Source organism: Nomascus leucogenys, chromosome 20, assembly GCF_006542625.1.
Source record: "Nomascus leucogenys isolate Asia chromosome 20, Asia_NLE_v1, whole genome shotgun sequence".
Lineage (NCBI taxonomy): Eukaryota > Metazoa > Chordata > Mammalia > Primates > Hylobatidae > Nomascus > Nomascus leucogenys.
In genome coordinates, this window is record NC_044400.1 from 76961651 (window position 1) to 76974607 (window position 12957).

At 49.9% G+C, this 12957-nt stretch overlaps 1 protein-coding gene across 2 annotated transcripts in view; it reads right to left on the reverse strand.

The window, feature by feature from the left end:
* Nucleotides 1-12957, reverse strand: part of C20H4orf50 (chromosome 20 C4orf50 homolog) — a 67505-nt gene that overhangs the window by 9538 nt on the left and 45010 nt on the right. For both annotated transcript variants that reach the window (XM_030801075.1, XM_030801076.1), the window contains 3 exons: nucleotides 9352-9408; nucleotides 7088-7270; nucleotides 837-885 (listed from right to left, as the gene is read on the reverse strand). In XM_030801075.1, coding sequence (XP_030656935.1) covers nucleotides 837-885; nucleotides 7088-7270; nucleotides 9352-9408 — 289 coding nt within the window. The remainder of the gene's footprint in view (nucleotides 1-836; nucleotides 886-7087; nucleotides 7271-9351; nucleotides 9409-12957) is intronic.

Consider the following 12957-nt stretch of genomic DNA (forward strand, 5'->3'; position numbering starts at 1 on the left):
ATATGAAACATTCCATATCCTAAGAGTTGTGTGTGTGTGTTTTCTTTTCTTTTTTCTTTCTTTCTTTTTTTTTTGATGGAGTCTCGCTCTTTCGCTAGGCTGGGGTACAGTGGTGCAATCTCGGTTCACTGCAACCTCTCCCTCCCGGGTTCCAGCCATTCTCCTGCCTCAGCCTCCCGAGTAGCTGGGGCTACAGGCACGTGCCACCACGCCCAGCTAATTTTTGTATTTTTAGTAGAGATGGGGTTTCACCATGTTGGCCAGGATGGTCTCCATCTCTTGACCTCGTGATCCACCTGCCTTGGCCCCCCAAAGTGCTGGGATTACAGGCGTGAGCCACTGTGCCTGGCCCATATCCTAACAGTTTTAAACTTAGTAGAACACGGTAATTCCCATGCTGTTGCATGGCGTTTCTCAGTACCATTTTAATGACTATGTTGTATTTCACTGATTATATAGGTTCATTAACAATACTGAGGTTTCCCTCTAATTTTTCACTATTATAGATGCACTGGCAGGAACATGCCTGTCCATAGAGTCTTTCCACATACAGAATTATCTACTTAGGATGAGTTTCCAGGAGTGAAACTCTAGCACTGAGGAATTTGAATGTTTGTATTTTTTCAGTGTGTTCTCTCATTGTGAAATAAGAAGGCAATGCCACATAGGAAAGGGGGAGGGAGAAGTGGGTCCCGTTCCTTTTAGTAGCATGAACGCGACAGTGGGCATCTCCCCCCTGGCCCACCTGTCACAGCGTCCTGCTGGCCTGGACTTTTTCTGAGCACACAGACTTTTCCTGAGCACACAGACTTTTCCTGATCAAAAATCACACTGACCTCTTAAAGCTGCCGTCATCTCAGACTTGACGTCCAGGTGGTGGCTTGTCTGCAAGAAAAGACATCTTGGCAGTTATTCTGCATGGCTCTGGAGGGACAGCCTTGCACAGAGGACTGCAATTGGACCAAGCAGGGCCATCACCCCTCCCCGAAAAAAACTGCATTCTGTGTAGGACCAGCCCTGCCTGTGTGCGTGAAGACCTCCCTCCTCTTCTCTCCAGGACACTCAAAGGAAAACAGGAATTGGTTTTGCTCTTAGGAAACATGGGCACAAAAAAATGATTCCATTTCCTTTTCTCAAATTAAATCTCCAAATGGAGACAGTAATAAAAGTGCTTTAGAAACTGCTATTAAAAAATATTTTAATGAGGACATCCGGTGCTCTGATGTCTCCCCTGAGGCCCCTGATTCAATCACCCAGGAATTCAGGTCGGGCTTGAATCTGAGTGCACCACCTGCACCGCCGCACAGACCAGTGTCCTCCTGGTTCCGCACTGCACGGGGCAGGTGAGAAGTCAGATGGCAATGATCACTCAATTGGTTGGCCCACGGCCCCCAAGTGGTTGAGCAAGAGCAACTGCTGGATCTTCAAGGCGGGTTAGAGTTGTTTCCAGACCGGCAGCCTGGATCCCGCTTCCTCTTGGGTGTTTCTGATGGGGCAGGGGCCTGTGTGCCATGCTGTTTTGATAACTGTCTTTCCTGTCTCCACTTCCAACACCCTGCTCACGCTCTTCCTCCAGGTATAGGAGGCCATCTCCATGTCTGGAAGGGCTCTGCCCGCTCTCTCTGTCTCTGGTGAACTTCTACTTAGATGTCAAGGCCCAATTCAAATGTTGCCTCCTCTGCGAAGTCTTCCCTGACTCCACCTGGCAGAGTTCAGCCACTTGCCTCTCACACAGCGCCTCCTATGCTGCAGTGACACCTGGGCTCTATGAGGGTCCCCTCTAACTGGATTGACTGGTGGAAGGCCTAATACTCTGGGGCATGGGTTATGGCTCAGCCGTCTTCTGGTAGTGACCGGATCACACCAGCACTCCTGGGAGGCTTCAGTACCAGGCACAATGCCTGCTCCTGAACGGTGCTCTTAGAGCACTTTGCTGTCACCCTTTCAACACCGTTGTGTCTTCAAGCCCCCTGGACTCTCCCACCCCCGTGCCTGTGCCCATGCAGGTCTCGCAGCCTTGAGACCTTCACTCCATCCTTCCAGCTGTTAAATCCTGCTTTCTGTCCTTCAAGGCCTGGTCTGAGTGCTTCCTACTCCAGAAAGCATATCCTCCAATCCATCTCTCTCTCCTCTCTGCTTATTTCCAGGGCTTTGAATGAATGCCTTTTATTGCCCCTGGGTTTAGAGTCAGGTGTCTCCTCATTAGACAGAGGCTCCTTCAATGCGAGACTGAGGTTTTGTTCGCCTTCGTAGAGGATACACCGGCAGAGTAGCCTCAAGCGCACTCAACTGACTTCTGGGTGGCCCTGCATTCGGTATGTGGTTGGGTTGCAAGGACCCTTGTCTCTTCCAGCCCCTCAACTACCACATTGGCCTGGAGTGGCTGCAGAGCCGCCGGGCTTTCTCAGGTTGGGTCCTGCCTCTGCCACTCACTGATTCCTTGCCAAGTCAGTTGAATTCTCTGAGCCTCACCCTCTCCATCTGCGGAACAGAAATACAGTACCAATGTGTCCTTTGTAGGGGTCCACCAGAACGATATGAGAAGGAATGTCCACTAAATGCCAGTGACACAGAGTAAGGGACAGATGAAGCCTTGTGCTACACTCTCCCGAGCCCTGCCTCTCTCCCCATGCAAACTTTTAGGGGAATATTCCAAGTTTCATAAAAGACAGGAGTTAAAGAGAAAATAATTGCCTGGATCCTTGGAGGCCCAGGCTTGGGGATTGCTGATTTAATGAACTGGGGGAGTTCAGGGCTTTGAGGGACAATTCTTCAATTGTCTGAGTATGACTGCTCCTTTTTTAGACCAGATTCCATTTCCAAAGGTCCGCAACTAGATCTCGTTGACAAATACCCAGAGGAAAGCAGGAGGTGGCAGGAGGAGGAAACAGCAGAGCGAGAGGAGGTAAAATGAGCATCTTCCTTACTAGGTCACCTACCTCTTTGCCCCGACTGGATGACTCTCCCCTGCTAGTGTGCCCAAGGCCCCTGGCTGCTCCCAGGGGAGCAAAACTGATGTTTTGCTTGAAGGTGCCCCAAAAGCTGTTGGGTGCCTGTGTGTGACAGGTGCTGTGCCAGGCATTTGACATGGGGTCTTTAGTCTAATTCAAACCTCGCAGAGCCCCATAGGGTACAGCAGCCCCCACCTGGCCTAAGACAACAGGTGGCTTAGGTAGGTGAAGGGCAAGTGCCAAGTTCATGAGATGGGTCATTATTTAGAATCAGGGTGTCATCATCTGCAGGTGAATCTCCGTGCCCAGGGAGAGGACAGGAAACCACCCAGCTAAGAGCACAGGAAGCTCAGGAGTTCTCTGTTCTCTGACGGGACCTTCCATCTGTGGAGTGGACCACAGGCCAGACCCTAGGGGTGGGCAGGAGAGCCAGCTGCCATCTTAGCCAGCGCTGTGTCCCAGGTGAGCCCCGGCAACCCTCTTCTCCTCTCCTTTGGTACCTGGACCTCTGCCTCCAAGGTCTCAGGGACAGGGAAAGGGGACGATGTAACCGAATACAAACAGCAAAAGTGTCTCATTTCATGCTTGTGAATATCAACAGCCTAGGTCCAGGCAAAACACAGGAAAAAAAAAAAAAAGGTCTGCTGGGGCTAGGGGTCAGGGGGGCATAGGAGAGGAAGCAAAACAGGCCCAAGAGGGTGCCCTGAGCCCTGCTCACTCAAGGTGTCCGGGGGACAAGGTGGAATTAAGAACTCCAGACAGGTTTTAGGAATCGGAGAACAGCAGGAGCCTGCCTGCCCTGACGGCCCATCTCCAGCTAACATCAGGGAGGCGCCAAGACCCGTGTTCCCAGCAGAAGGAAGAGTGACCTCTGCTGTGGCCAGGCTGACCTCGTGGGATTCCCTCCATCTCCAGAACAGGCACCTGAGCTAGAAAGAACCAGCAGAGCAGGAGGAGGGAAGCCAGGGCAGAAACAAGGGTGACCCATGGAGACTAGTGACCCGGATGGCACAACAGCAGATGCCAGCACCGACGGCGGCGCCAGGACCCGTGGCCCCCAGCCTATCACCACAGCCTGCAGAAAGTGTACTGGGGCCGAACGAACTGAGGCTCAATTTCCACCACGCACCCAAACCAGGACCAGAAAAGAAAATGGAAATACAAAGACTCAGTCACGTGCAGGGAGGGGAGGTGGTCACCGACTGCCGCCTGCATGGGCACCACGCCACGTCACCTCCTCCTGAAAGGGTAGAGCTTAGGGGCCCCAGCCCGAGGCCCAGCCCCCACCCCCTCAACAGCCCTGGGACGTGCTGAGGCTCAGGGTCCCCCGTGGAGCTTTGCAGCAGGATGCTGGGAGGGTGGAGTAAGCAGATCCATGGAGAGTGTGCGAGGGGGACGGCAGCGTGAGCCTGGGCCGCCATGGCTTGGCTGGATAAATGAAGGCAGCCTGTTCGGTCAGGACCCTAGCCCAGCCCATGCCTCCTACCCAAAGGCAGGGGCCAGAGAATGGGAGCGTCTCAGGACACTGTGGGCAACAGGAGCCCAGGACCCTCCAGGGGTGTTCCTAGAAGGTACATCAGCCCTCCACTGCCTGGCTGAAGTTCCCAGGACCTGTCCCTTGCTGCTCTGGCACTTCTCACCCCCAGCTCATCAGAGTCTCCCCAGCCATCCTGGCAGTCCTCCTGGGCTCCTAGCCAGAGCCCAAAGGCCTCCATCGGGAATTCCATCTGTGTCCTCTGAATCGAGACTTACTGCCCATCAAGCAAGCAGCACTACACCCGCTTCCTGCCCGGCTACCAGTAGGAGGAGTGGCCAATGCCACTCCCACCCTACTCTCCACTAAGAACCAAGATGCAGACACCCTGCCGGGGCACAGGTGCCTGTGGCCTCCCATCAGCCCAGCCTCCCCGGTCTCCTCCCCTGGGGACCACACTGCAGCCAGCCTGGAGCTCTCTGAATTTCTGAAACATATCACAATTTTTTTTTTCACTTTCAAAAGGTCTGGCAGGGACACCCTGGTCCACGGAAGCATGTCCGGGCCCAGAAGCACATCCTTATAGGAGATGAATGAATCTGTCCGATGACATTATTGCAATAACTCTCCCTGCTCTCATTCTGGCCTCTCAAGTGACAGATGAAGAAATGAATGAAAAAATTTGATTTTCCAGATAACTCAACTATAGGGAGAGAATATGCTGACAATTTTTCATCCATTCATCAGATACTTCAACCTGTGTAATAGTTCTATTTCTCGCAGGAAATTTAAAAATTAATATTCCAGTGTATACATCATTCTCTGTGAGTTTGGTCATTGTAAGTCAGCCTATCCAACCACAGTGAACATTTCAATTCTAGTTCCAGGGCCTGTGAGAGTGAGGAGCAGCCCTTGGAAGGTGGGCTGCTGCTATGATGTCCCCTCAGCAGCCAGCCAGCCGGCCTTCCAGGGTGACACCTGCTGCATTTGCTATTTGATACTTTCACAACCTGGAACTCTGCTTTCCATTTTTTTTTTTTGATGGAGTCTTGCTCTGTCGCCAGGCTGGAGTGCAGTGGTGCGATCTCGGCTCACTGCAACCTCCACTTCCGGGGTTCAAGAGATTCTCCTGCCTCAGCCTCCTGAGTAGCTGGGACTACAGGCACACGCCACCATGCCCAGCTAATTTTTGTATTTTTAGTAGAGATGGGGTTTCACCATGTTGGCCAGGATGGTCTCAATCTCTTGACCTTGGGATCCGCCCACCCCAGCCTCCCAAAGTGCTGGGATTACAGGTATGAGCCACCGCGCCTGGCCTGCTTTCAATTTTATCTCACTTAAGCCCCAGATATCTGGATCGCAAGGACTATGCAGGCACTTTGACAAAATTCTGCTCTCGTTTCTCACCCTTATTCTAGTTCTGAAGGAGTCTTGTACCCCTTGGGCAAAGAGAAGAGCAACAGACTGGGAGTCTGGGGCTCTGGATTCAAGTTCTGCCTATGAATCGAGTCAACAAATGGCCTTGAACATGCCTCTTGGCCTCCAGGCCTCCATCTCTGCTGTGCAATGATTTGGACCAGAGGGGACCTCTCAAGGCTGTGAGGGAAAGGAAGGGTCAGAGGAGGTTGGCCTTGCAGAGACCAGGCTGGGCAGAGCTGCAGAGGGAGACTCAGACTTGGTGCCAAGGGGCTGAGAGCAAGCCCTATAGGCAGAGCCTGGAGGGACCGTGGAAAACAGCCCCAGCTGTGTTTACCGTAGGAGCTGGTCTCGCCTGTGCACATAAGGAGCGCAGCTAGTCTGGCAGGGGCGTTGCTGGCTTGTCCCCGGGAACGGGGCTGCAAGTATGTGTGTGGGCAGGCACGGCTGGGCACCCGTGGGTGCTGACTGTAGTCAGGAGAGCTGGCACTTGTCCCCACGTGCACTGCCTGCGTGACCCAGAGCACATCTCCTAACCTCTCTGGCCTCAGTTTCCTCTTTTGTTGACCACTGGGAGAGGAGATTCTCATTCATTTGGTTCATTATTTCATTCATTCAACAAACATTCTTCCAGGTTTGTGGCAGATTCTCAGAGCCAGGCACTGGGAAGACAAAGATGGCTATGGAGCGGCTCTGGGCCCTTTGGAGAGGGGCCCACAAACTCCTGCAACAGCGGGAGAGCTCCCTGCTCATGCCCTGTCACGTGGGGCCACGTGCAATGGAGCACAGGGAAGGCTGTGGCTAACTCTCTGGTCTGCGGGGCTCAGAGCAGGCTGCCTGGGCAAGGTCACACCTGTACCTTGAAATATGGACAGGAGGTCATGGGGCGACCGAAGCAACCTGCCAGATGAAGTGGCCAGTGCACAGGTCCCGGCACAAAAGACCCGTCTTCTGACACACACGCAATGAAGCTTGTATGACGCTGAATTACAATCACTGTTTACATCTGTGCCCTGCACCATTTCCTGAGCACTGTAAAGGGTAAGGATTGCCAGATGCATCTTCCCATGCCCACCCAGGGCACAGGCACGGGCACAGAGGAAAAGCCAGGGGGTGTCTTCTTGGGTAGTGTCTGTGGATGGAGGGAGGGAGGAAAGGAGGGGCTGTTCCAGTCAGGCAGGGGCATGCAAGGGACGCACCCACACTCCCATAGGAAGCAGAGACAGGGCCATCTCTGGGACTCTACCTCTGGGACTTCCGGAGCCAGGAAGGCGGCCGCGTACTCAGCCAGTGCCACGTCGTTGAGCATGTTCTGTGCCAGCTCGGAGAGCAGGAGGTTCCCCAGCCCATGTCTGTGCAGCTCCTGCAGCAGGTGGGTGATCAGGCGGTTCCTCTCCTGGCACTTCTGGACCAGGGAAGCTATCTTGGCCTGAAAGGGAGGGAGGCCATGGATGCCGAGCTCCCACCAGGGCTGCATGGCTGAGCTGGGGGGCTGGGGGCCGGAGGGTCAGCTGAGGCCCCTACTCACCATCTCCAGCTCTGCCTCAGCTCAGCAGAGCGGCCTCCTCCCTGCGATGCCTCCCTGCCCCCAGAAGCCAGGCTGCTTTCAGAGCAGACGGCCACACACCCCCAGGGGTTCCGCACTGCCCCTTCCATGGGGTCTAGGCTCAAGGCAGCAAGGGTTAAGAGCGTGGATTTGGGCCCCACCACGGACCAGCTCTGTAAGCAAGCTCCCCTCTGCACCTCGACTTGCCCATCTGTACAATGGGGGTTGTCATGGACATCAGGATAAAAGGTGTCATGGACACCAGGATAAAAGCAGGCAGGCACCTACCGAGTGTCGTGTTTCTATCCTTATCTCACATTTCGATAGCACTTTAAAAGGGATGGCGGTCTCCATTTAAAGAAATGCTCCACAGCAAATGATGACGATGAGAGGGGGGAGGAGGGAAGCCTTGCACTGTGGGAGCCTCAGGGTCTGCTCTGCACCTTCCCAGCTACCACGTCTGCAGGGGCTCGGCAGGAATTATGACGATTTTTATTTTACAGGCGCCAACTCGAGGCTCAGACAGACATGGAAATGTGGGGTGGGAAGTAACTTTAGGAACTGTGTGGCTCATGTTTCTGATTTGACGGCTGATGAAACTGCGGCCCCAGAGGGAGGATGACTCTGCAGGTCGGCGGGAGTCCAGGGCATAACCAGGTTCTGCTGATGCCCAGTCCAGGGCACCTCCCTCTCCACTCTGCCCTGAGGCCAGAGAGAAAGAGCAGAGCCCCAGCTTCTCCCCAGATCCAGACCCATGTTTGAGATGAAATGTGTTACCTTAACCAAATTCTGTGTCCTGCTAGCAAAGAACATATTAAACCCCATGGGCGAGTAATGACATTTCCAGGAATTGATCTTAAACATAAATGTCTAGATACGTGGAGAAAACCTTTCTGAGAAAACCTGTAAATCAGCCGGATATGGTGGCTCACGCCTGAAATCTCAGCACTTCGGGAGGCCAAGGGGGGTGGATCACCTGAGGGCAGGAGTTTGAGACCACCCTGGCCAACATGGCGAAACGCTGTCTCTGCTAAAAATACAAAAATTAGCCGGGTGTGGTGGCGCATGCCTGTAATCCCAGCTATTTGGGAGGCTGAGACAGGAGAATCACTTGAACCCGGGAGGCAGAGGTTGCAGTGAGCCAAGATCACACCATTGCACTCCAGCCTGGGTGACAGAGTGACACTCTGTCTCAAAAAAAAAAAAAAGGACATCACAGTGTTTGTATACAATTAATTATACAAAAGAGGGAGCGATAGAAAGGAAGGGGCTTGAGCATAGAGCGCAGGGGTGGTGATTGTATGGACCAAGGCCTCTCGTGCTTCACCCCAGCATGAATAGTGCAGCCTCAAAGGCTGGGACCCACCTCCTAGGTCACCCCATCGAGTGCGAACATACGAACGTACAGCAGGAGGCAAACGTACAGGCATCGTAGGCTCTCAAACACATGGGAAACTGTACTGGAGGAAAAGACATGGAACTGCCATGTGCAAGCAGGGGCTGCTGCTTTCTGTCTCCTTCATTCTTCTTTGCGGTTGTTTTGTTTTGTTATGTTTTGTTTTGTTTTGTTTTGAGTCAGGGGCTTACTCTGTTGCCCAAGCTGGAGAGCAGTGACGTGATCTCGGCTCACTGCAGCCTTGACCTCCTGGGTTCAAGCAATCCTCCCACCACAGCCCTCCCAAGTAACTGGGACTATAGACGCACGCCACCATGCCTGGCTAATTTTTGTATTTTCTGTAGAGATGGGATTTTGCCATGTTGCCCAGGCCAGTCTCAAACTCCTGAGCGCAAGCAATCCACCCGCCTCAGCCTCCAAAGTGCTGGGATTACGGGTGTGAGCCACCGTGCCTGGCCCTATCCAGACTTTTACACAATACAAGTGGATTACATGTCTAATAGGAAAAATACTAAACTCTCTTTTGTTTTGAAAGAGGCATTTCATATTGATTTTATGAACATATTACCTTCAGGGGAGTCACCGCCAACTTTGCTTCATGTTGCTTTTTCTGAAGTTCTTCAAGCTGAAATAAAAGCGACATTTTTGACAATACTGCACTGTCACTTACCACTGTCCAGAGCTTCCCCAGGCAAGCTGGGCTTAGAGCAGCTGGCAGTTTCCTGCCCTCTTTACCCTCACGGGGACTCAGTGCCGGGAACAGGGGCCTTTCCCACCACCTGCCTGGCAGGATCAGGGGAGGACAGATGTTCTGAATATTCAAGAATCAGCTCAGCTGGGCGCAGTGGCTCACGCCTGTAATCCCAGCACTTTGGGAGGCCGAGGCGGGCGGATCACGAGGTCAGGAGATAGAGACCATCCTGGCTAACACGGTGAAACCCCATCTCTACTAAAATAATACAGAAAAAAAATTAGCCGGGCGTGTTGGTGGGCACCTGTAGTCCCAGCTACTCAGGAGGCTAAGGCAGGAGAATGGCGTAAACCCGAGAGGCGGAGCTTGCAGTGAGCCGAGATTGCGCCACTGCACTCCAGCCTGGGCAACAGAGCGAGACTCCGTCTCGGGAAAAAAAAAAAAAAAAATCAGCTCTGCCCAGCTGCAGTGGCTGCGGCCAGCTCCAAGCCCTCTTCTGAGTCTCCAAGCAGCCCGGCAGTTTTCTGGTCTTGTGATAAACATGCAAGTTCCTGAGCCAGACAGCAGGGGTCCTAATCCCGGCTCAGCCAGTCGCTAGAACTGAGATCTTGTGCAAGACACTCTCTCTGCCTCAGTCTTCTCATCTGTGAAGGGGGCTCATATGAGTGCCCATTCGCTGGTGAGAACTGTAGTGAGGATTCAGTGAACCCATTCATGTAAAGTGCTTAGAACAAGCCCTGGCACCTGTCAGTGATCAATAAACTGATGTTACTATTAGGCGCAGATGAAAGCTGGACACAGATTCTTTGAGACTGCTTCCCATGGAGGGGGTTCCTATCCCCTTCCCTCAGATCTGGGCTGGCCTGAGATGCCTTGACTCATAGAACGCAGTGGAAGTGGCCCTGGGGCCTTTGTGGGCCCGGCCTTGAAGAGGACTGGCAGCTTCCACTTTGGGTCTCTTCTGTTTCTGAGCCAGGATTTAAGAATTCCAAGTGCTCGCTGGGGACACCGTGAGACATGACAGAAAAATGGGAAGGCACCAGTGGGAGCTGCCTTCCGCCACCCTGTAGAGGGGCCAGGACGTGAGTGAGGCCGCCGGGGACCCCCCAGCCAAGCCTGGCATCCAGCTGGATACCACTAAGTCATGCCCACTGATCCCCTGGAGGGCAGAACGGCCTAGCCGAGTCCTATCTGAATTCTGGACCCGTAAGATACAACAAAACAGGTGTCGTGTGAGTTCTTCTAACTCTCTCAGTCCCTTTGTAGTCAGTTAAAAAAATCAAATAAAAAGCAACAAGCCTCTTCCTCACCCGCAACCTCTTCTGACCAACATACCCATATGGATCAGAATGTGTGTATATGAAATTATACTGTGCAAAAGATCTTGTATCTTGCTTCATAATTAAATAATATGCAAGATTTTAAAAGAATGAGATCAGTTTGTATGTGATACAAAAATTTTGATGTTATTGTCACATTAACACATAGAAACTGACCTCATTCTTTTAAAATCTTGCATGTTATTTAATTACAAAGTCAAAACAAAATTGATTTAACCAGTTCCTTGTTTATGGAAATTTATATTAGTTCTGCTTCTTTGTTTTACAAACAAGATTTCAGTGCATATTTCCATATATCTGTTTTGGCACACCATTCCTAATACATTCAAAGAGTAAAATTCCAGCTTTAAGCAGACTGTCTTATATTCAAAAGGCACTCAATCATATATGCAGGCTTGGATTAAACCTTCTGTCTGCTTCACTTTAGGAAATAACATAAATATGCCACAGTGAGATAAGTATTGGGCATTTGCAATCAAAAAGTGAACAAGAAGAAATTAAAAAGATAACCTACAGAATTGGAGGAAATATTTGCAAATCATATATCTAAGAAAGGGCTTCTATCTAGAACATAAAAGGAACTCTCACAACTCAACAAAAAGAGAGTCAATTAACCCTATTAGAAAAATGGGAAGAATCTGAATAAACTCTACTTCAAATAAGACATACAAATGACCCACAAGCACGTGAAAAGATGTTCCACATTATTAGTCATCAGAAAATACAACTCAAAACCAATGAGAGACAATCTCCCACTAACTAGGATGTCTTTGATAAAAAAGACAGCTAGTAGCAAATGTTAGTGAGGATGAGAAGTTGGAACCTTCCTACACTGCTGGTGAGAACATAAAATGAAGTTATCAGAGACACTCTTCCTCTTTAAAGCAACTGCGATTGAGATGTTCAGGAATTACATTACAAAAATTTCATCATAAAACTGAGAACTACAAAAAAGAATCATAGGGAAATTCTCGACCTGCAAAATAGACTAACTGAAATTAAGAACTAAAGTGAGTTTAAGAGTAAATTAGATTCATCCAAAGAGTATCATTTAGCTGGAAGAGAGATTCAAAGGAAATATTGAAACTGAGCAGAAAGAAAAAAGAATGAAAATAATTTGAAATCTACTTAAAGTCTAATTCATGTGTAACTGAACTTTCCACACACACCTCCTCCCCACAGGCCAGTGACAGATAAGAGAAAAAAGCAATACTAGCTCTTGTGTTGGTTGAAGACACGGTGAACAAGACACACTCATTTATTGCTGGGGGCATGGAAGTGGATACCACTACTTTGGAAAGCAATTTGTGATATATAGTTAAGAATCAACAATATTCCCACCTTTGGAGCCAGTAGTCCCAGTTCTCTGAACTGTTATATATAAACAGTTATGTGTAAGTTCATAGAAATAGCTCTAGATGCAACAATTGGGGAATAGCTAAGGAAACCACATCCACCCAATAGATTACTACACAAACAATCATAGACAATCATAGATTACTACACAGTCAAACAATCATACGTATGAAGACTATGCAGCCACATGGACAAATGAACGCAAAACTCTACATATAACATGCTTTGATCTTACAAAGAACACATGGGAGAAAAGCTAGAAATTATACCGTAATGCTGAGGCTGTATTTTTCATCCATCGACTTGTCCAAAAGTTGTAAAGTTGCTAACATTCAGGATAACAAGTTATGGGCAAATGAATAGACTCGTTTCTTCTTGGCAGGAGTATAAATGATGCTATAATTTTGGAGGGTTATTTGCCATTACCTATCACAGTTAATGATTTATGTATCCTTTCTTTTGCTAGAAATTTGCCATTTAGATATACAGCAGAAGTGTCTGCCGAGAGAAAGAGAAAAATGTTCACTGGAGCTGTGTTTGTAATGCAAAGAAACGGAAACAACTTGAATTTCTACAAACAAAAAACTTGATTAAATAAGTTATGATTTGGCCTCACGATGGCATAATTAACACACGATTTTAAAGGAATGAGGTCACTTTGCATGCGTTGATATGAAATACAACAAGATTCTTAGTTAAATGACAAAATGAAGATGCAGAATAGTTTTGTACAGTATAATTTCAAACATGTACACATACACACACATTCAGAAAGTGGGGAGATATA